The 21,982-nt window shown below is 40.8% G+C and overlaps 1 protein-coding gene and 1 long non-coding RNA gene across 4 annotated transcripts in view; one reads left to right on the top strand and one right to left on the bottom strand.

The window, feature by feature from the left end:
• The window catches only part of LOC140586347 (uncharacterized), a 44,027-nt gene that overhangs the window by 8,115 nt on the left and 13,930 nt on the right, over positions 1-21,982 (top strand). The gene's annotated exons all lie outside the window — the stretch shown is intronic.
• Positions 7,189-20,829, bottom strand: LOC140586346 (uncharacterized). 3 transcript variants are annotated; one of them, XM_072708157.1, is made up of 5 exons: positions 19,585-20,525; positions 17,248-17,345; positions 10,238-10,408; positions 9,803-9,976; positions 7,189-9,377 (listed from the first exon to the last, which is right to left on the bottom strand). In XM_072708157.1, exons 1-5 carry the CDS (start codon positions 20,523-20,525, stop codon positions 9,148-9,150), a joined length of 1,614 nt encoding a protein of 537 aa, XP_072564258.1. In that variant the 3' UTR covers positions 7,189-9,147. The 3 variants fall into 3 exon arrangements, with proteins under 3 accessions (XP_072564258.1, XP_072564257.1, XP_072564259.1); XM_072708156.1 differs by lacking the exon at positions 7,189-9,377 and having other exon boundaries at positions 9,519-9,976; positions 19,585-20,826; XM_072708158.1 differs by lacking the exon at positions 7,189-9,377 and having other exon boundaries at positions 9,807-9,976; positions 10,238-10,436; positions 19,585-20,829.

Genomic DNA, 21,982 nt, shown 5'->3' with positions numbered 1-21,982 from the left:
ACTCCTTGGGTGTCTTGTCTCAGTGTATGCTCCGACCACGGTGAGTGATGTCTCATTGAGGAAGACATTTTACTAACAACTTTGCTCGGTGGTTGAAGGGTGCCCAAGAGGTGATACTCCTCTGGTCATGGGTGACTTCACTGTGACCACTGGCACTGACAGGGCTGGCTATGAGGATTGTGCTTGTCCCCATGGATCTGGAGACTGGGGTGAAAGTGGCTCCATGTTCCTTGACTTTGCAAAAGGTCAGGGGCTGCGGGTTGCTGGATCCTGGTTCCCACGCCCTGAGCCGCATCATTGGACTTGGTACTCCAGTACTGGTGGTGCCACGAAGGAAATCGATCAAATCCTCGTGGGCAGACGCTGGAGGTTCCTGCAGAACTGCATGGTCTATAGAAGTGCCCAGGTTGTGAATTCTGACCACAGATTTGTTGTTGCTACTCAGACTCCAAGAACAAGCTGTTTCTGATGAATTTGCACGCAGCTTGTGTGAGGAGACCATCTGTGATAAGACCCTGAAGGTTTCCGAGGGCTGTTTTGGTGTTGGCAGTGTTCCCAGAAGGTGTTTTGTCTCGCAGGGCACCCTGGATATTATCGAGAGGAGTTGCAGCGCACAACTTGGTGGCAACTACAATCTATAAACGGGAACTGAGATGGATGGCTGTGAGACCTCTGAGGGCAGATAAGGAGGTGTTTCTTAGATGAATTTGTGAGCAGGTGACATGCCATCTGTGGTCGAGTGACCCATGTCCTGCTTACAGAGAAATCAAAGCGTTATGCACATCTTGATCTGTTCCTCAGAGACTTGCAGTCAGGGCGGGTGATGGGACGACCCTTACGAAAGACACAGCAGTTGTGACCCGCTGGGCCGGCTACTTTAAGCAGTTGTTTAAAGCTGACCCTCCGGCTAGGGTGTTGGACATCTCTGGGTCCACAGTTCTCGAAGCTGATCCTCCAATCATCTGTGAAACATCTCATCTCACTGAGATTACATGGGTGGTGAACCATCTGGGGGTAGGGAAGGCCGCAAGCTTCTAGGTTATGCTGGGTGAACTTCTCCAGGCTGGTGTTAAGGCTGTCCTCCTGCCATTGGAGGCAAGCTTTGTTAACATTTAGAAGACATCCCAACTGACTGGAAAACAGGACTTGTCCCTATCTGGAAAGGGAAGGGTGATTGTTTTTCCACTGGCATAAAAACTGATACTGGTACTGAATAACATCACAATGTGAGGCGGGGTATTTTTTACTGAATTTGAAAAATTGCTGTAGTATATAATACGGCTGGACGAAGTGTAATATTAATATCAAACATCACATGTTATGCACATGCAATTCTCACATCGCTAGTCATCTTTATTAAGATCATGTTTATTAATTCCTGTCACTTCCCGATCCATACAGCCAACCCAATCCATTTGTTCTGTATCTGGTTTATCTATATTGTACACGTATGCATGTGTGTGTCGCTGCCCAGTTTGAACCAGCTGGATGCGTGGTTCCATATCTAGAAAGGGAAGGGTGATTGCCTGGATTGTGTTTCGTCATTTGGTGGGTGCAGTAATGCACTGCATCAGTGCATATTCTCCAATCTGACCTGACCTGACCTGTGGAATCCTGGACCAGTTTTTTTTTACCCTCACAAGGATACTGGTGGGTTCATGGGAATTTGCCCAACCAGTCTACATGTGTTTTGTGGACTTGGAAAAGGCATACGACTGTGTCCCTTGGGTCCTGTGGGGGTGCAGGGCTCACTGTTGCAACCAATTTGGTTCTTGTACAACCTGAGTGAGAGTTTGCTTCACATTGCCAGTAAGTCAGACTCATTAAAGGGAGAGCTGAGCCAGAAGACAAAGCTATCTACTTACTGTACAATCTACATTCTTACCCTTACCTATGACCACAAGCTTTGGGCAGTGACTGAAAGAATGAGATTGTGGCTACAAGCAGCAGAAATTAAATTTCTTTCAGGGTATCTGGGCTCAGCCTTTGTGATCAGACATTTGGGATGAGTTCAAAGTAGAGCCACTGCTGCTCCACATCGACAGGAGCCAGCTGAGGTGGTTTGGGCATGTGTAGGACACCTCCTTGAGGAGGTTCTATGGGCATGTCCCATTATATCTCAAACCCTACAAATACTTGGCCATTCCTGCCTCATCCGCACCTGCACAACACATTTTCAGTGTCACAAGCAAGAAATTTAGGTCTGATAAATATAATCTTAGCCATGTGAAATTTGAAGTAATGACGATTTCATGTAATAAAGCTGAAAAGATTATATTAGATTAGATTAGATTCCATTATTCTCATTGTACAGAGTACAATGAAATTTTTGCAGCAGTCTAAATGGTGCATTCACACATAACAAATAATTAAAAATGTAAAGTGAGGTACAACTAGAGTGCTGTATGCAAGAAAAATGGAAATATGAACAATTGTGGTATCTTATCACATACAAGGTGTCATGGACCCGGGTTTGGCACGGGAACATGGCATGACACAGGCACAAAAAGGTGGACAACCCTCTGGCGGCTCCAAGAACAAAAACAGGGTTTATTAAACAAAACAGAAAACACTGCGGACACAGCAAAATCAAAGGACCACGAGGGGTCAAAAACTAAAGGGGATTAACAAAGACTAAATAACAAAAACCAAATACACATCTAACACTGAGAATATCAAAACCATCTAACATCACAACCATCAAACAACAACGAACACAATCATCTCAATACAATCAAACACAATCAACGAACCACTAGGGAACAGAAGCAGGGACTTAAATACAGAAACCAAACTGGGTAATAAGACTAACATAGGACAGGTGAGACTAATTAACAGAGATCAGGAAAACAAGGCACAGATGAAACTAATAAACTCAAAGGAACAAAACAGGGAAACTAAGAACTAACCAAGGAAACAGCAACCACCACTAGGGAATTACAAACAGGTAAAGACACAAGCAGGGGCACAAGGATTAAAACAAAAACCAACTACAAAATCAGACACAAGAACCAGAGAAACTCAAATGAAACACTAGGGAGCAAAATACAAAAACAGAGGCGGTGGGATTCAAACACAAGACAGAAGGATTCACAGACAACAGGATGCTCAATGTGTTGAGCCATGAGGCTGACAGAAAATACAGGAAACACAAAGACTAACATGAAGGACGGGATGACCAGCAATGCCTGCTGGCCAAACGGGGAAGGGACACAGAGTGGAACAACGGGGGCTGACCCTGACACAAGGTGCAGTAAATTTAATCACCAGTGCATTTTATATATATAAGGTGCAGCTGGATGTAAACATTTGCAATATTGTTTTAAAGTGACTATAGTGATAAAATTGACATATGAATACTGTTGGACACTGGACATCACACAAGACATAACATAATAACCATAATAGCAAAAAAGTATGGGCATAAATTACCACAGATAGTTGAGCTATTGCACCGAGGTTGCTATAGACCCATATGTCAGCTGTTTGTCTGTGATGTGATGGACCTGAAAAGTATTTACTCAATAAAAGGATTTTAGTAAACTAATAAAAATATCTCATTATTTGAAGTTGGTTGGTGGTGTGTGGTTTAATGGGTTAGGATGCTGTGACTGTGATTGGAACATCACTGATTTAAATACCAGTGTCAGTAGAATTATTTCACTTATGGGCCTATGACAAGGCCCTTAACTCGCCAGATGCTCTAGGGATTGGATGATCCTGCTTCCTAAAAAACAGTTATGCTGTTTTGGATAAAAGCATCTGATAAATAAATTAAAAGTAAGGCTTGAGGCATCTTGATCATGTATTACAAAAGCAAGGAAGACAATACACACTTCCTCCACGTAATGTAGTTAATGTACTTATTACAAATATTTCTGTTTAAGTAACCCTTTCCTGGTATAAATATTATATTGAAATCTTCATCATGGCATGGATTTCTACAGGTGCTTGTACAACAGTAATGCCTCATTCATCAATAATTTCAAGTTCTTGTATTTATTTAATTTTCTGGGGGAGGGTATTTCCAGCTTGCCTCAGTTTGTGTGTGTGTGTGTAATTTTTATTAACTTGTATAAACTATTTATTTACCTGAAAGGGACATTAACATTTTATTACACTTAGAAATTGAAATATAAAAATGTTCACAAAACATTAATTTACACAGATTTTTTTAATTCAGTTTAACTTTGTGAATTTCAAATTCAGTTCCAATTCTGCTTCTTCTAGTTTTTCCCCAATTCCAATCCCATTTCTTTATCTGAATTGGAATTGATGTATTCATTAATGAATGGCCCACAACCCACTTGGGCAAGATACTCCAAAATTGGTATACTTCATTACAAAGGCGTAACTTTGGCTGGAACACTGGGGGGGGGTTGAGGTCTCCACCCATTATGGGGGAAACATGATTATTGGGGGGGTTGTATTAGCTGGTTTTGATTTATTGGGGGGGGGCTACACCCCCATCCCCCCATAATTTACGCCCATGCTTCATGATGATCATTGCTGGCTTTATAATCTTGGAAAGAGGTATCTGCTTTGTCTTGCTCAGCACACTGTGACTATAATCCTCACCAAAAGTGATCTAAAAAGGGATGGATGAACCAAAGTGTAATTTCCTGGTGTGGTAATTACCTTTGGCAGAACAAAATGTTAAATATTTTTTCTTTCTGAATGTTTCTTGTAAATATTTATTAGATTTTTAGGCTGAGAGGAATTTTCCACTGAGAGGAATTTCTTCTTTATTTTATTTAAGGATTGGTGTCTTCATCTGTTATGTGGTATGCTTTCATATGGCTCTTTTCTGTTGGCCTTCTCCTCAGGGTGCATCACACACTTTGTTGTCGCTGATAGGGACATCCTTATATTTCTTCAGGATGTGTTAGTCACAAGGTGGATGCCAAAACTAGAGACCAAGGCACATCTAGTGCAACCTCAGAAAACCCAGTACAGTTCCATCTCACACTTTGCTAACAGTGACATGGGGACCCACATGCACCTTCAGAAATTAGCATTGGCTTAAGTTTTCTTATTAAATAGCGACACACGGTGGTCACAGACGATAAGTTTGCTTCTTAAGCATTAGGTCTGTGCTGTGTATGTATTTTAATGTCAGTGTTTCCAAATACAGTGGTACCACAGAACTCGAAATTAATCCGTTCAGAACTCCGGATCGAATGCTAAAAAGTTCAGGTTCTGATCGAATTTTCCCCATAAGAAGTAATTGAAAACCAATTAATTGGTTCCCGGCCCCAAAAAATTACACCTAAGTATGTTTTTTTAGCATTTAAACACAAAATTTACCGGATAAAACAAGACGAGCATATACTGTACTAAACACATCTAAGCACATTTATCAAAACAGTACTTTGTAAAGTAAGAAAATAAATGTATCCAAACAATGTGTCCTGCCCCGATCATCTGCTCCTTCCGTGAGCCACGCCCCCTTGTTAACCCTGTGTGGAATCCCCGTGTGATCAGCTGTCACTGGTTGTTGTCATGAGTCCTCTGTATTTCGTCCGCGTTTCAGTTTGTTTCCCCAGTCTGGTCATTGTTTTGTCCGTTTGCGTTTTGCCTGCCTTACCTGTAATTAAACCCTGTATTCCCCGATACCCTGACGTCTGCGCCTTTATCTCCGTTCTGTCCCCGTTCAGCACGACAATATTATTATAATTAAATGTATTAATGGTTTATTATTAATATTAAAACAATTAATTAGAAATCTTTATTTTAAAATGTATTTTATTATATAATAATAATTACTGTTACTTTCTATCATTGTCTAAATGTATTTTTACTGTCTAAATATATGTATTCAGTTTGTGTAAACATGCACGGTGCTATCACAGCGAATGCGAGGCTGAGACTGAAGCTTTACCCTTTCTTTCCGCTGAGAGACATGCCACGTGACTCATTTCCCCACCCGTGCAAGTTATCTTAGGTCGGCGTTCACGGTTTGACTTCTGAGATTCAGATCGAGTACTAGGTACGTTTTTTCCGAAGTGGTTGGTTCGACTTTTAAGAAATTCGAGTTCTAATGAGTTTGAGAACTGAAGTAACACTAATACAATTCAAAAACTGCTCTTCTAGTACAGTGGTCTGAACAGCTGTGCTGTGTGAGATTAAATTTATTATTATTGATCACTGACAAACTTTAGCGTTTCTTTTACTGAAATAGATTAATGGAGGTCCTTCACAACATATGGCTGTTTTAAGTCATGTAAGCTAAATGTGAACTTTTTTTTTTCGTGTGCACCTTCGGCGTTTCCTTAGTACTGGCGCCCCTTCTGCGCTACGGTGTTTGCGACACGTGAAAAGAAGTCCGCTTGTGTGTGTGTGTGTGGCGGGTTGGGGGCAGAAAGGCATTGTAGCAAGGTTAAAATTCAGGAAGACGTGGTTTTCGAAGTAAACATTTGTGAGATGAAAGATAGAACACCTTTGCCAGGTGGCTATAGACTATACGGTAAAATACACACACACGCACGCACGCACGCACACACATACATACACACACACACACATACACACAGAGGTTTGTAATTATATCTTTGTGGGGACTCTCCATTCATTTCTATGGGGAAAATTAATCACAACATGCCGACCATAACCAATACCCAGCCTTAACCGTAACCATATATAACCAAACACAATACAAGACTTCTGGCATTTTTACTTCTTGATTGCATTCACAGATCTTTGTGGGGACCTGGAAAATGGTCCCCACAACGTAAAAAAAACAGGTTTTAATTACACTGTGAGGAATGTAATTACACTGTGGGGAACATAGTAATATAAACCTAAACAACAAATGTCTGTGTGTGTGTGTTATCCTATAGTCTATAGTGCAATGCATAATTTATTTTTAATTTGTGTGATTCAAATGCTAAATATGGTTCCACATAGATATATGTGTAATCGGCTCATTTATAGGCCTATGTGTTATAAAGTATTGTAAGCAAACACAGTTTATATTTGCTATCAATGCAGAATAATTTATTTATTAAAAATAACCAGCTACGTGTAAGTACCAAAACAGATCACAATTAAAGTTTCACTTTAGATACACGTACAGGGCCTACATAAATAACTGTTGGCTAATTAGATTGCAGCCGGTCATGGTTTCTTTAACTTGCTTTTTGAATTTATATAGGCCTACAGGTGAGATAGACAGAGGAAAATCTGAACTGCTTTTAAAAACTTTTTATTTGGTTAAAAGTGAAAATGAATTTACAATAATAATATAAATTGTACATCAAATTTCATGCAAATATATTAACAAATCCAGAAAGTATCCATCAGTTTTTAAATTTCATTTATGCTTTTGTTATATTTAGCAGTGCTGTTGTAAAGTATCTTTCATACATACTAAAAGGGCAAAATGCTTGCCAAGACTATATAATTTCCAAGCAATTGCAAGTCTATGTATCTACAGCATATTTGGGGATATTAAGGGTATGTAAGGTTGAATTTGTTTGAAAGATTAGCCATTTTACAGGACCCACATCAATGCAGTTTATAATCAATTTTAAATTTATATTTGGTAGAGAATTTAAATTAATTGAAAACAACTTGTAAAAAACCCTGAGCTCTTCGTAGGCTTTTAATTTTAAGATCCACCATTCTGGATACTATCCTTCTGAAAATGCCCAGAATCAAAGTATAAGGCTAAGACTAAGATCACCTTACTCACAGACTCATCCTTGGAACAATATGATGATATGAAGAACTGGTGTTTTAAATCTGACCAATCCATTATAATCTGGAACTCCAGTTCATTTAAAAAACAAAGCAATTCAGATGTTTATGTATATGTGTACATTTGTGTGCATATGAGTACTGTGATGTCATTAGGTTTAGTTCATTCTATAATACGTATTTAGAAAACATTGCCTGTATTTTGTCAAATACGTTTTATACGACATTCACATATAATTATAAAATACTGAAGATGTTTAAGAAAACACCATGCATTAAAGCCTACATTTTTCTGAAAAAAGAGAGTTTTTACTTTTTTGCAAAACATATAGAAATTCATTTTGTTCCTGACATTAAAGCAGCAAGTTCCAGGAAATTATAATGATAGTTATACATGTATATATTATAAATGCTCACAGTTAATACATTAATGATAAAGGAAAATTTTCAAACGCGATCTAATAATTCTGCTACATTTTGCATGGCAGCTTTTCGCCACACATACAGCAAGGGTGTCAGTCTCCACTCTGTTCATATGGCATGGCAATGTCCATCTGGGCTTTTATTTAAATCATGCTAAACTGATGCTTGTCCAGAGTTTAGATTAACTGCCTCAAAGTATAACAATAACTGAATGACGAATACCAATGAATAATGCACCTTACATTTTCTTTTATTAGTCAAAAATTCTCTTTATTAATAAGCCATAAATAACTTATAAAATGAAATTTAATAATTAATTCTGCATACTATTTTCCAAACAACAAAGGCATATTTTCTCATAATTGAAAATAAAAAAGCTTGAAAACAACACTGAAAGCTTACTTTTGGTTTCAGTTATTACAGTTAGGCATTTGAATTAACATGAAATAAAGAACTGGTTAAGAGTTGAAACAAAGCGATAATCTTGGTCTGAATCTTAAGTGGTCTTTAAAAGTAAATCCAGCATTCCCCCTGGCCTATTAGAGCTGGTTCATGACAGCTGTAGACCACAGCAGTATTTGCTCTTTGTCCTTTCATTCATGGCTTTGACAATCAGTACCATGTGCTGTAGTTGGATGCCAACCTGTCGTACTGCCAGTTTGGATCTTTTAATGCAGTTTAATTCCTCCATCACTGACAGGATATAGACTTTAGATCTGTTGAGAACTAGTGGTGTGTTTGTGCATTGTTTGTCTTCTTTGTCGTGATGCTTCAGAACATTGTTGTGTCTTTGTGAGCTTTTCCACTGCACTAGATATTGTACTTTTGGTAAGTTCCAAAAGTATGGTTGCTAGTGCAGTCGAAAAGTACCCCTTATATTGATTTTGTCTGTGTTTGAGCATGGAGCAATTACTTAGAGAAACTTGTACTATGCTAAGCATTTACTTGGAAATTGTCATTTCTGTTTTGCTGCTAAAAGATAATGAGTTTCATATCCTCCGGAGTGGCAGGTATGATGCAGGAGCATCAGTTGTGGCAGGTATACAAGTAGGTGCTGTTGATGCTCCATTCTGCTGGGAAGTCCTTCGCAGGGTGAGTCTTGATGTGCTTCTGCATGGCGGCCAGGCTGCTGCAGAACTCCAGGCAGATGGTGCACTGGTAGGGTGCAGCGCCCCCATGTGTGCGGAGGTGCTTGATCATTGCTGAGTAGTCGCGGGAACGCTGGCCACACAGCCGACACTCGAAAGGTTTCTCACCTGTTTTGGGGGGGGGGGGGAGGATATGATGTGGGATTGGCCTAAGTTGCTTGAAGGTTTGCGAGTCAACAAAGATGATGCCGACTGCAGGAACACTCAGCAAGGCAGAGAAAGTGTGCTTAAGCTTACTACTGTTATGCTTATCTGAGGCTTTCATTATAAGTGACCGGTAATTAAATTTGGAGTAACGGAAGTTTCAGACATAGCAATAGTTCCTACTGGGACAACCTTTGGGCTACATATTTTTGCCCTTAGCTACTGTCATACTTGCTGCCTGGAGACATAAACAAATTTCCCCTGATCTTAGGGCCACAATAGGGCAAACTGTGTGGTTAGGGTGCATGTAGATGCAAGGCAAGGTAGCAGAGTGACTGTGCAGGTGAGATTGCTGCATGCAGGAGTGCTGCATAGGCCATGCACTGTACCGGTATGCACCCTATGGTGGGTGTCTAGTTGGTGCTTCAGGCTGAACCTCTTGGGGCAGCGTTCGCACTGATAGGGCTTCTCCCCACTGTGGACACGGCGGTGGGAGCGCAAAGAGCCCTCATCACGGAAATAGCGCCCGCAGTACTTGCAGCCCAGTGTCATGTCGCTTGGGCCTGCAAGAGAGTTAAAGAGACACAAAAATGGGAATTAAGGAACAAAAAGTGTATGACATGGAGGAGTAAAGGAATTATTTGTTTTAATATTTGGATACTCCGCAACCTGCTAAAATGTTAGGGAGCTATAACGATATATAGGGTTCCAAGAAGGATACTTTTTTTCTTAAATCTAAATGTAATTCTGAATATAAATTGTAAAACACAAAATAACGCTTCAGTGAGGAATTTGGTCTGTTGGATTTCGGCAGCATGACCCACGTGTGTGCAGCCTTTGGTGGCGGCGTAAGGCGGCATGGCTGGGAAAGGAGCGTCTGCAGTCGGTGCAGATGTGGCCCCAGATCGTGCTGTGCAGAGACTGCTGCTCCCTGGGGGATGCCTGGCTCCTGAAGCTTTTGCCACAGAGAAGGCATAGCAAAGACTCTGCCGGTGCTGCAGAGAGGGGTGTGGAGGTTACTGTCTGTAGATACACAGAACGGTTTCCGCTTTAGCCCAAAATGCAAGCAGTCCAGTCTCTGGCTACATTTTCTGTTTATTTGGTGAATTAATTCACATAATTGTGCATGCGATGTTTAGTAAATTAGATTTTGGGAAAGACTGGAAAATCTGTAAAGTTGCTCTTCAAGAAAATCCATGTATAATGGGTGCGTTATATGGGTTAGTACAGGAGTGGGCAATATTATCAAGAAAGGGCCACTGTGTATGCAGGTTTTTGCTGCAACTCCGTAAATAAAATTGCCCACCCCTGGGTTAGTAGAAAGGTTTCTGCTAGGGATGTCCCAGTTTTCTTGTTACCCAGATCTGATCCATTCAACATTTATATCTGCCAATTCTGAGTTCTGAACCCATTTAATAAATATTTACATACAGATACATACAGTAGTTGTCTGTACATTCATCTGAACGATTTCACTGTTTTCTTTCTTATGCTGCAAGTGCCTAATTAGACTCATTGTATTAAATGATGCTCTGTTGCTACCTCCTCTTGATGGCATGGTGAAGGATGGCATTGCAAACATTACAGGTAGCTGTGGGGCTACATTAAGTTTCCCATTTAAAGAATTTACACGACTAATACTTGGATAGTTTGTAGTTTCAAGCCATGTGCCTCAGGCTTACTGCAGGGTGTGATGGAAGTTTACAATCTTTGCAAATGATATGAATTAGGCAGACACAGGAATTTAAATAAATGGCGCTATGGTATCCGATACCGATCAATTAAGAAATGCCTGGATCGGCCCTGACTCTGATCTTTGATATTGGCTTGGAATATTGATTTCTGTAGTCATTTGGTAAAAATAGTTTTGAGTTCATATAATTACAGGAAGATACTTTTCTCCAATTCAAGTTACATGTGAGCAAACAGAAACAGGCAGTCTCTAGAACAACTAGACTTTGCTCATAGGCCATACAGTGAAATAACTTTTCTAGTCATGGGATTTGAACCAAACAATCTTCTGATCACAAGCACTAACTGGCAGAGCCACACACTACCCCAGATTAAAGTCAATAATCTCATATCCACACTGGGTGATACACTGGTTGTAATGGAACCAGAGTTAAAATGGAACCACACTCACTCCAATAATTATTGAAAAAATGCCTTCAGCTTTTCATGCCACCAAAATAAAAGCTATTATTTAGGACCTCTGTGGCACTAATAAACATATTGCCAGAACACATGAACACAGTATGTCCTCAGACTTTAGTGAAAACCTGCATGTCTAGTACCTCCTACAGGAAGTATTATGGGGACCACAAAACAGTGTAGTGTTTATTTCCACAAAAATGAAAATATAGGTTTTCTTTTTCCTGCAGTCTGCATAGTTGTTGTAAGGGTATTTAGCCAAAATGTTTAGGGAGGTAGCTTTTTGCAGAAATACTTAAAAGTTTATCTGTTCTAGCAAACGTCACATATGTTGTGGCATTTGATCTGTGCGTCAGGGTGCATGCCAAAGTAGGAATTAAAAGCCACCTACTGTACAGTAACATACAGTCTAGTACAAAGGCCCTGTAAAAGAGCGCACTTCTGAAACCAATCAGATAAATAGCTTACAGAAAGGATGCGGTTTGGTTTGTCTGTTTGTGTTTGCATTGCACCCACAAAACCAGCCAGATAAACTGTTTCAGAGTTAACGTGGGTTGCCGTTCAAGATCCATGGCGTGTTCTACACAAGATGGCAGATGGGTGAGGCAGGAGGACAGCAGTCCCTCGTGAAGATGAAATAAAACGACTAGTGGTCGCTGCTTCTTGGGGACGGAACCACATCCGTTGTCAGTACAAAGCGAAAGAAACAGGAACAAAAATGGCGGATCTTTTTTTTTTATAGAGTACATGTTTATACATATTTAATTGTATATAATTTATTTCATACTTTATATATGTTTCATATATATTTAAAATATTAACTTTTAATATCATTCATAGTATATATACTTTAGGTTAAACTATTGTGTGTGTGTGTGTGTGTGTGTATATATATAGTTTTATGTGAAGTATATGGATTATATATTTCATATAATATATTTACATCCATCCATCCATCCATCCATTATCTCAAGCTTATCTGAGGTCAGATCGCGGGGGCAGCAGTCTCAGCAGGAAACCCCAGACTTCGGCCACTTCATCCAGCTCCTCTGGGGGAATCCCGAGGTGTTCCCAGGCCAGCCGAGAGACATAGTCCCTCCAGCGTGTCCTGGGTCTTCCCCGGGGCCTCCTCCCAGTGGGACATGCCCGGAACACCTCACCAGGGAGGCGTCCAGGAGGCATCCTAATCAGATGCCCGAGCCACCTCATCTGGCTCCTCTCGATGCGGAGGAGCAGCGGCTCTACTCTGAGTTCCTCCCGAATGACCGAGCTCCTTACCCTATCTCTAAGGTAGAGCCCAGCCACCCTGCGGAGGAAACTCATTTCGGCTGCTTGCACTCGTGATCTCGTTCTTTCGGTCACTACCCACAGCTCGTGACCATAGGTGAGGGTAGGAACGTAGATCGACTGGTAAATCAAGAGCTTTGCCTTTTGGCTCAGCTCCTTCTTTACCACGACAGATCCGCCTGTCGATCTCCCGCTCCATCATCCCCCCACTCGTGAACAAGACCCCAAGATACTTAAACTCCTCCACTTGGGGGAGGACCCCATCCCCGACCTGGAGAGAGCATTCTACCCTTTTCCGGCTGAGGACCATGGTCTCAGATTTGGAGCTGCTGATTCTCATCCCAGCCGCTCACACTCGGCTGCGAACTGTCCCAGCGAGAGCTAAAGGTCACGGTCCGATGAGGCCAACAGAACCACATCAACTGCAAAAAGCAGAGACCTAATTCTGGGGTCACCAAACTGGACACCCTCAACGCCTTGGCTGCGCCTAGAAATTCTGTCCATAAAAACTATGAAAAGAATCGGACAAAGGGCAGCCCTGACGGAGTCCAACCCTCACCGGAAACAAGTCCGACTTATTGCCGCTCATGCGGACCAGGCTCTGGCACCGGTCATACAGGGACCGAACAGCCCTTAAAAGGAAGCCCGGCACCCCATACTCCCGGAGCACCCCCCACAGGACTCCCCGAGGGACACGGACGAATGCCTTCTCCAAGTCCACAAAACACATGTAGACTGGTTGGACAAACTCCCATGAACCCTCCAGAACCCTGCGGAGAGTATAGAGCTGGTCCACTGTTCCACGGCTGGGGCGAAAACCACACTGCTCCTCCTGAATCCGAGGTTTGACAATCCGGCGGACACTCCTCTCCAGAACCCCCGAATAGACCTTATCAGGGAGGCTGAGGAGTGTGATCCCCCTATAGTTGGAGCACACCCTCTTGTCCCCCTTCTTAAAGAGGGGGACCACCACCCCGGTCTGCCAGTCCAGAGGCACTGCCCCCGATGTCCACGTGATGCTGCAGATGCGTGTCAACCAGGACAGCCCCACAGCATCCAGAGCTTTAAGGTACTCCGGACGGATCTCATCCACCCCCGGGGCCCGGCCACTGAGGAGCTTTTTAACCACTGATCCAAACCTCATGCCCCAGCTCAGGCTCCTTCCCCATCAGAGAGGTGACATTCCATGTCCCAAGAGCTAGCTTCTGCAGCCGAGGATCAGACCGCCAAGGTCCCCGCCTTCGACCACTGCCCAGCTCACTTCTCCTATAGGTGGTGAGCCCATCGGAGGGGGGACCCACGTGCCTTGTTCGGGCTGTGCCCGACCAGGCCCCATGGGTATAGGCCTGGCCACCAGGCGCTCGCTATTGAGCCCCACCCCCAGGCCTGGCTCCAGGGGGGGGGCCCGGTGACCCGCGTCCGGGCAAGGGAAACTGTGGTTCCATTATTTTGTGCATCATTAGGGATCTTATAAGCCGCACTTCGTCTGGTTCCTCACACCGGACCTGTTTGCCTTGGGTGACCCTACCAGGGGCATAAAGCCCTGGCCAACTTAGCTCCTGGGATCATTGGAACACGCAAACCCCTCCACCACATTTATATACATGATTACATACATTTAATCATGTATATAATGTATAGTAGTAATTATTATTATCCGTGCAGATAATGACTTTGACCTGTACAGCTTCTTCAAGGTATTGACCAATGCTCTGCAGCAATAGGCACAACTTGAACATTGGCAATTCTCCTGTTTTATTGTATTACCGTGTGAATTATTGTGTCTATCATTGTGTTTTTTGAGCCACTGCATGCCTAAATTTCCTTCGGAATTAATAAAGTGTCTATCTATCTATCTATCTATCTATCTATCTATCTATCTATCTATCTATCTATCTATCTATCTATCTATCTATCTATCTATCTATCTATCTATCTATCTATCTATCTATCTATCTATCTATCTATCATCTATCTATCTATCTATCTATCTATCTATCTATCTATCTATCTATCTATCTATCTATCTATCTATCTATCTATCTATCTATCTATCTAACCCAACCCAACCCAACCCAACCCAACCCTAAGCCAATGGGATACAAACAATAGGGGGCCATAATATTGTTGTAGTATTGCCAAGACTGATTTTAAACCTTCCCTTTTGTTGCATGATATATTTCAGATTTCTCGATGCCCTGTCACAAACTACACAGTTGCAGGAAACAGACTCCATAAACTGGAGTCAAGTTCACATCCTTCAACAATGTGACAGTTTTAAAAAATAAATCCACAACACTGAAAGATTTTGTTAATCAGCAGGTGATGTCTGGTGTTAAAAGATATTTATCATGACTCAGATATCTGAAAATCGTTGGGTCGACATTGCTAATCTAGTTTATTGTATATTTCTAATTTTATGCAGGAACCAGTTTGGATTGTAAAGGACATGGAGTTGCAACATGCAGATAATCACATCAAGTTTCCAGTAAGATACCCAGCTGCCATAAATAAAATGGGTCATTTTTGATAAAAGCATCAGCTATACAACTACATGTATGCTACCTGTTGATATGGTGACCAGATAATCCTTGTCAGGCAGGATACTTTTAGCTACTTCAGGTTTTACAGACTACTTTGAAACTGAAAAGCTACTGTGCTTGGCTAATTAGTTCTTCTTAAGCTTTGACTGGTTTGTTTCTTTGATTTAAAGACTCATCCAGCTGTTTGACATTAGCATTAGTAACCCATGCATAATTATAAGAGACTGACCAATCAGTTAACAGGAAGAACTCAGTGCTTAAGTGAAATCTTGGTCCTTTTAAGTGAAGTGGTAGTTTACAAAACCTGTCCTAGCTGGAAGTGTCCTCCCTGACATGGACTATCAGGTCACCCTACCTGTTAATGTTCCTTTTTTGTGCCTCAGCAATTAGCCTCACATCTATTGTGGGGGTTGGAATCCCTTAGCTTTTGGAGCTTGTGTATTCTCACTGTGTACATGTAGGTTTCCTCCAGGAACTCTGGGCTTCCTCACACAATTCAAAAGTGTTTGACTAGTTGAGTTGGTATCTCTGAATTGCCATGTGACAGACAGGCATCCCATGCAGGCTGTTTTCCTGCCTTGATACCTCTACTTCAGGCTTAATATTTAATCGTTTGTGAAACTGTATACCAAAAAAATAGCAAACAGGTTTAAACAGTATCAGAGGCCTCTGTCAGTCACCAACACTGGCTGAAAATGGTGGCTCTGTTTTGTATGTAAATGTCCTTCAGAGTTACTCCATTGCCTTATATGACAGCAGACTTTGTTTTTTCGCATTTCTGAACAGATAGAGTGGTGCTCCATGCTGCTACAATGCTGAAGGTGTGATCTTTTTTTGTTGTGGACCTTAGTTAACTTGACACTTCTAACATGAGGTTGTCCAAGCATGACAGGGGGCCAGCAGAGAGCGGAGAAGATTAGGGCGGCCACAACAAAGGACCTTTACACATGAATTAGCTGAAGGGACCCCTGATCCAAAATGATGTTTTTACCTTGTGATTGAGATATCCTTTCTCTGTTATTATCTATTATTGCCTAATTCCACATAAAACAATTAGAATATGGTTATGCTGCATAACAGAAAAGTACTATTATAAGAAAAGTAACTGTTTAAAAACCCGGTGTGGAAAAAAACATCATCTATGCTGCCCCTTTATTTTTGCATGTAAAGAAAGGCTGAGTGTGTGGTGTATTGGCTTGCTTCTTGCCGACACTGATAAGAATCAGCACATCATGTACTGTACGTATTGCCGGCTGGCTCACTATAACAATTGTGCACTGTAAAAGTGTGACTCGAATTTAAGGGGAAATCGTAAGAAAACGAAAAATCATCTTTTATTTTTCCTCTGGCAGATTTCCAAAACCACTAGTTTGTGGCAGAACATGCTGTTCATTATGCCGGGTAACTACACTGATGATCATAAACCTGTGTTCTCCTTCACTTACTTGCCTGAGTGCCATTTTTATTTCTCTCTCTCTCTCTCTCTCTCTTAACAAATGAGGGGTCCAGAGCTGTGTTTTTGTCAAAAAAAAAAAAACCACAAAATGTTTTTAGCTGTATGATGCATGCACTATGTTACAAACATAGTTTGAAATGTTTTCCTAAATGGCAGTTTGAAAGTGTAGATTGAATTGAAAAGTTATAAACATACAAAATGTGCATTAATCAAATATTTTCTGGATTGCAAAAATTATACTGTATTTTAATCATCTGTATGTGTTCCAATGATGTTTAAAAATGGTCTGTAAATACAAGGAAACACTATCCATTATGTCATAATTATATATACAAAAAATGTAGATTAATGTAATTGACAAGGATGGTCGAATTGGGGTGGTAGGTGCCATAATCACCCGGGTGAGAAACAGCGTGGGTCTGGAGAAGGTGGCTGTCTCGGATCTCGCCAGGCTGCTGACAATGGAATGTCTTGTCTATTGCTTCTGGAAGCTTCCTGGAGAACAAAGGATGGGCAGAGAAGCTACTTTAGCTGCTTGAACCACTCTCCCACCACATTTTTTCCTCTGCTAAAAAAAAGGAGCAGGTGTCTGGCTGAGGTTTCAGTCAAGGTTACTGTGTCACATGAATGCCATTTTGACTGCGCATAATGTCATGCTGTAGTAAGTTAGTCAAAGCAGAACACTTGCTAAGTGGACCTATGATAGCAGTTGAAACTGGATCATAGCAATAACAGTGGTACAAAAACAATGCCGATGTATTCATCAGAAGTATTGCACTTCGTGTGTAATTCTGTTTCTAGACTGTGCAGTGACATTGTGGTTTATCTTTGAACATATATGTTTCCTGGTAAAGGGGGTATGTAACAGCAGTATGGATGGTGTGAAAACAGGTATGTGAGCATGTTAACATCTCTGCTCGAAACATCCTGTCCTTCCTCTAACCGCTTTGGCCACAATATATTAATAACATCTTGTTTATAGCTTTAGGTGACAAATGCTAATAGATTTTGGGTATATTTTGGATTAATTCAGATTATTCTTGAGGATATGTCAGTGTGGTTTGCAGAAAAAAACTACACTGAAATAAAGTTGTTTTAAAAAAAAAATAAAAATTATTCTTGAGGATATGTCAGTGTGGTTTGCAGAAAAAAACTACACTGAAATAAAGTTGTTTTTAAAAAAAAAAAACACTGATGTAATCATTTTTGTGCAAAACTAATCTGGCCTCATGTTTTGCTGTTCCCAGGAAAAAGTTATGCTTTGCATACTCTATGCATGTTTACATAACATTAGGTTAGAGATCTAGGAAAGAGAGGTATCAGTGAAAATGATATTAAATTATTAATAAATAACTAAAACATGCAGAGTAAAGGTAGTGTAACCAAGTGGCTTAATCTAGGGGACGTGTATTCTGGGGGAAGCTGGTTCTTCAGTGTGAGAACAAAAATTTTACTGTTAACCGTTATGATAGACATTTTGGGTTTAGTATTAACTATAGTACATCATTTGTTTTGTATTTGGCAAAAAAGTAATTTACGAAAGACATGCACAGTATGTATGTGCTGCTGCACTTTTTAGTCTTCACAGTAAACATTAAGCACAAGTAGCAGGCATCTGAAATTGCATTTAGGTGAAAGGAAATGAGCAGAGCTCTTAACTGACAAGGATTAGTGATAAAGATCTGCAGGAGGACCTGAGGAGATAGTGTCTCTGAAAACATTCTTGCAGTTTCAGATTTAAGGGGCCCATATCAATGATTTCGAAGTTGTACATTTACTGTAGGAGGCTGATTCAATTTTACCCTCAACCTTCAACAGATCTTGTTATAAAACTGAATAATTTAAGGGGGATGGGGACTTGTGGACTCAATGCAGGCAAAGTAGAGAAGGAAAAAATGATAACGTAAATCTGACATATGTCATACGGTAGTGGGAGAATCTGCAGACAGTGTCTAAGAATGAGAGTGAAACAGCGTGTGCTGATCAGTGGGTGGACCTCTAGGCCTTTCATGTACCTGTTTGCAGCACAGGGAGAAATAGGGGGGAAATCCCCAGCAAGACTGATTGTTAATAGATACTGTACTCTATCTTTAACTGATCTGGTTCCAGTGATCTTTCTTTGGAACAAAGACACCACAAGTGTTTACATGGGCTTTCGCTGTTGTTGTTAGCGTTTACAGCATCCTTTATGACAAGTTAATTACAAGGCAAGTCCAAAAGAGTCACTGGGTCAAAGTAACATTTTCACCCCTTGGTCTACCAGTTTTGATATACTACTCCTAACCTTTTTTGCTATAATTTTGCTACAACAGGGTTAGTTTTTGTATGTGAACAGAATGTGGATGCTGGATTAGATTATCGATGGATTGGCACATGCATAAAATATAGTTTCTCTTAACTATATTACTTCAACAATTTTGTGCATAGATGTTAACTATGATGAAGGTTGAGAAGAATCAGAGCATGGAGACTACAAGTATGTCTGGCTTTCTACAGATCTAGCATCATTGTAGGGGAAATTAAAGTAAGGGAAACTGTGAATATAGAAAAGTATGACAGGAAAATACTCTCACTGACACACGCACACCTGTGAATTGGCTAGTTCTTTAGCATTTAGGCAAATGAGGGAGACTCTGAATTCTTGTTTTGAGACTATGAATCAACTGCTTTAACCCATTAAAAAGGGAACATTCATTCTAGATGTGAAAACACTGCGTAATGGGAGCTGTCTTACCTCTTGTCATCCTCAGCAGTGCTACCCATCAGTGCTCCATCCACCGAATCACCTTTACTTGGTAAATTATTCTTGACTGTCATTGCCAGCTCATGGGATCCAGGCAGGAGTGCAGGATGAAGAGGGTGGAAGATCCCTGCGTAGCCCATAATGGGATTGTGGCCTTGGGGCAGGGCAGGTGAGGAAAAGAGGGGGTACATGGGATTTGGCACAGGGAAGGGACATGCCACTAAATGTTCCGGGGGGTGGAGAGAGCGAATGGCCATGAAGTCAGTGCTAGTCAGAGTCATGCGTGGAGAAGCAGTGACCGGATGCCATCCTAGCCTAGGAGATCGGCAGGAAGAGGGGTTGGGCAGTCTTGTGGTAGTGCTAGCTATCACACTTACCCTTGGAGGCACAGTAACAGGTAAGGCATTGTCTGTCTTGGGTTTTTTGTAGTGGTGGGGAGGAGATGGAGAAGTAACAGACTGTTCCTCCAGTGGTGGACTGCTTGGAAGCATCTCTGTGAGTCCCTCTCCCACTATCCCAGCCACTTCCAGTGGTGCCAACAGCTGCCTTCCACCAGCTGTCAAGTTCAGGGTCTCAAGCTGAGCATGGCACTGTTGCCCAAGCTGATGCATTTCTAAGAGCTGGGCTGCATTTAGAAGTTCACGTAGGTCTTCAGCAGAGACCTCAAGGGTCTCCATGTAAACATAGTCAAGAATCTGCTGGAAGGTGTGGGAAGAGAGTCTATTGAGAGTGCAGTGGTGTTGCTGGCCATCTTCTTTGCTAGTAAGATGGTTCTCCAGCTTCTTGCTGGCACAAGCCAGCACAAGACTGTGGGCCTTGAATGTCTGGTTTTCCACCACAATGACTGTGTCACAGAGAACACCGGACAGCCGCATCTTATTGGCTTGACACAAGAAGTAGGAAAACTGTTGGTTGTGGAGCTGGATCTTCATTGTGGAACTTGGTAAGGATAGAACAGCAGGTAGAGAACGGTGAAAAAAGACTTGGGTTTGAATGTTGTGTAAGAGATCTCCATTCAGTTTGCTGGAGACAGAGAAATAATAAGGCAGGATGTGGGAATTTATCATTTTTTGGTCATTTGAGTAAAGTCAATAAAACAAGAACTTCTGTTTCTAGTTTGGCTAGTACTCTTATGTTGTAAAGATGGATGGTACATAATGATTTTGGAAAAAGCTATTTCGAGTTTTTAATAGCTTGATAAGTATTATGTTTATTTTTGGGAAATAAATGTAGAAAAATGTTTATCATGGAAATGAATTAACTGTATATTATATATATTTTTATTTCACAGAACATATTTGATCGTCCTTATGACCCTGGCCAGGATAAGCAGTTAGAAGATGGATGGATGAATCATTTACTTAGTGCAAGATTATATTTCCATAAGTTTTGCCACTTTAAAAATAATTAAGAGGATGTATATCATTCATTTTTATAAGGTTTTCAGATTTTCTTCATTAATCCTTTTGCATTATTCCCCTCAGCTAATATTGTTTGATACATAAAAAGGCCTTCTCCTTTAACTAATCAGAAGCGCAATACAAATTAGAATTGTTTTTTTCATCTCCAGTGGAAATGTCCATTTGAGTTGAAAAATATTAAATTAAAGTTTTATAATGAACAGTAGGCTAGCATTTTTTAAATCAACTCAATTCCAGCACAGCTTTGATATCGATTTTTAAAATACAATATTGTTACACCAAATAACTTGAATTACAGCAAATAACTCAATGCTGTAGTCTCAGGGAGCACTAATTATTTTCACTGGTGAATTATTTTCTGCAGTTATTTGCTTGTTTTAATGAAAGAGACATTTTTTGATGTTCCTTTTTAAAGTAAAGCAAATTAGTGACTGAAGTAACATTATGACATGATTTTCATATGTCTCACACATTTAGTTTGTTAGCTTGGTTCTTCCATTCGAACTCTGGATAAGTGTGAGCTGGTTTGGAAAATAAGATAAAATGGAAAAGTAACCCAGAATTAGACCAATTTGCAGATTTTATGTACTTGGCCAAAAACCAATTGTAATCACAAATGCAGACTGACTTTATTGCACCTCATAAGGACTCAGTTATCGCCAGACACACATTATGCCATAAGGAGCATATACAAGGCTAGCACTATACGCTAGAGGATCACCTTTTGTGAGATTTCACAAATAGTCCATCAACTGCTTAGCTTTCTCTTGTTCCTTTAGTCTATTGCTATAGCACACACTAGATGTACATCATATATTTTAATGTTATTTCCATGCCCTTTGACACTCTGGGAGCTAATAAGGAATTGAATAAAAATCACAGGGATTCTGCTGATGCCCTCCTGAGGTGCTGTCAATGGCTGTGAATTCAAGAATGCGGAAAAGGAGTTTTGCATCAAATTTGTAATT

The sequence above is a fragment of the Paramormyrops kingsleyae genome, unplaced genomic scaffold (genome assembly GCF_048594095.1).
Source record: "Paramormyrops kingsleyae isolate MSU_618 unplaced genomic scaffold, PKINGS_0.4 ups41, whole genome shotgun sequence".
Classification (NCBI taxonomy): Eukaryota; Metazoa; Chordata; class Actinopteri; order Osteoglossiformes; family Mormyridae; genus Paramormyrops; species Paramormyrops kingsleyae.
This window is presented reverse-complemented; position numbering and strand designations above follow the sequence as displayed.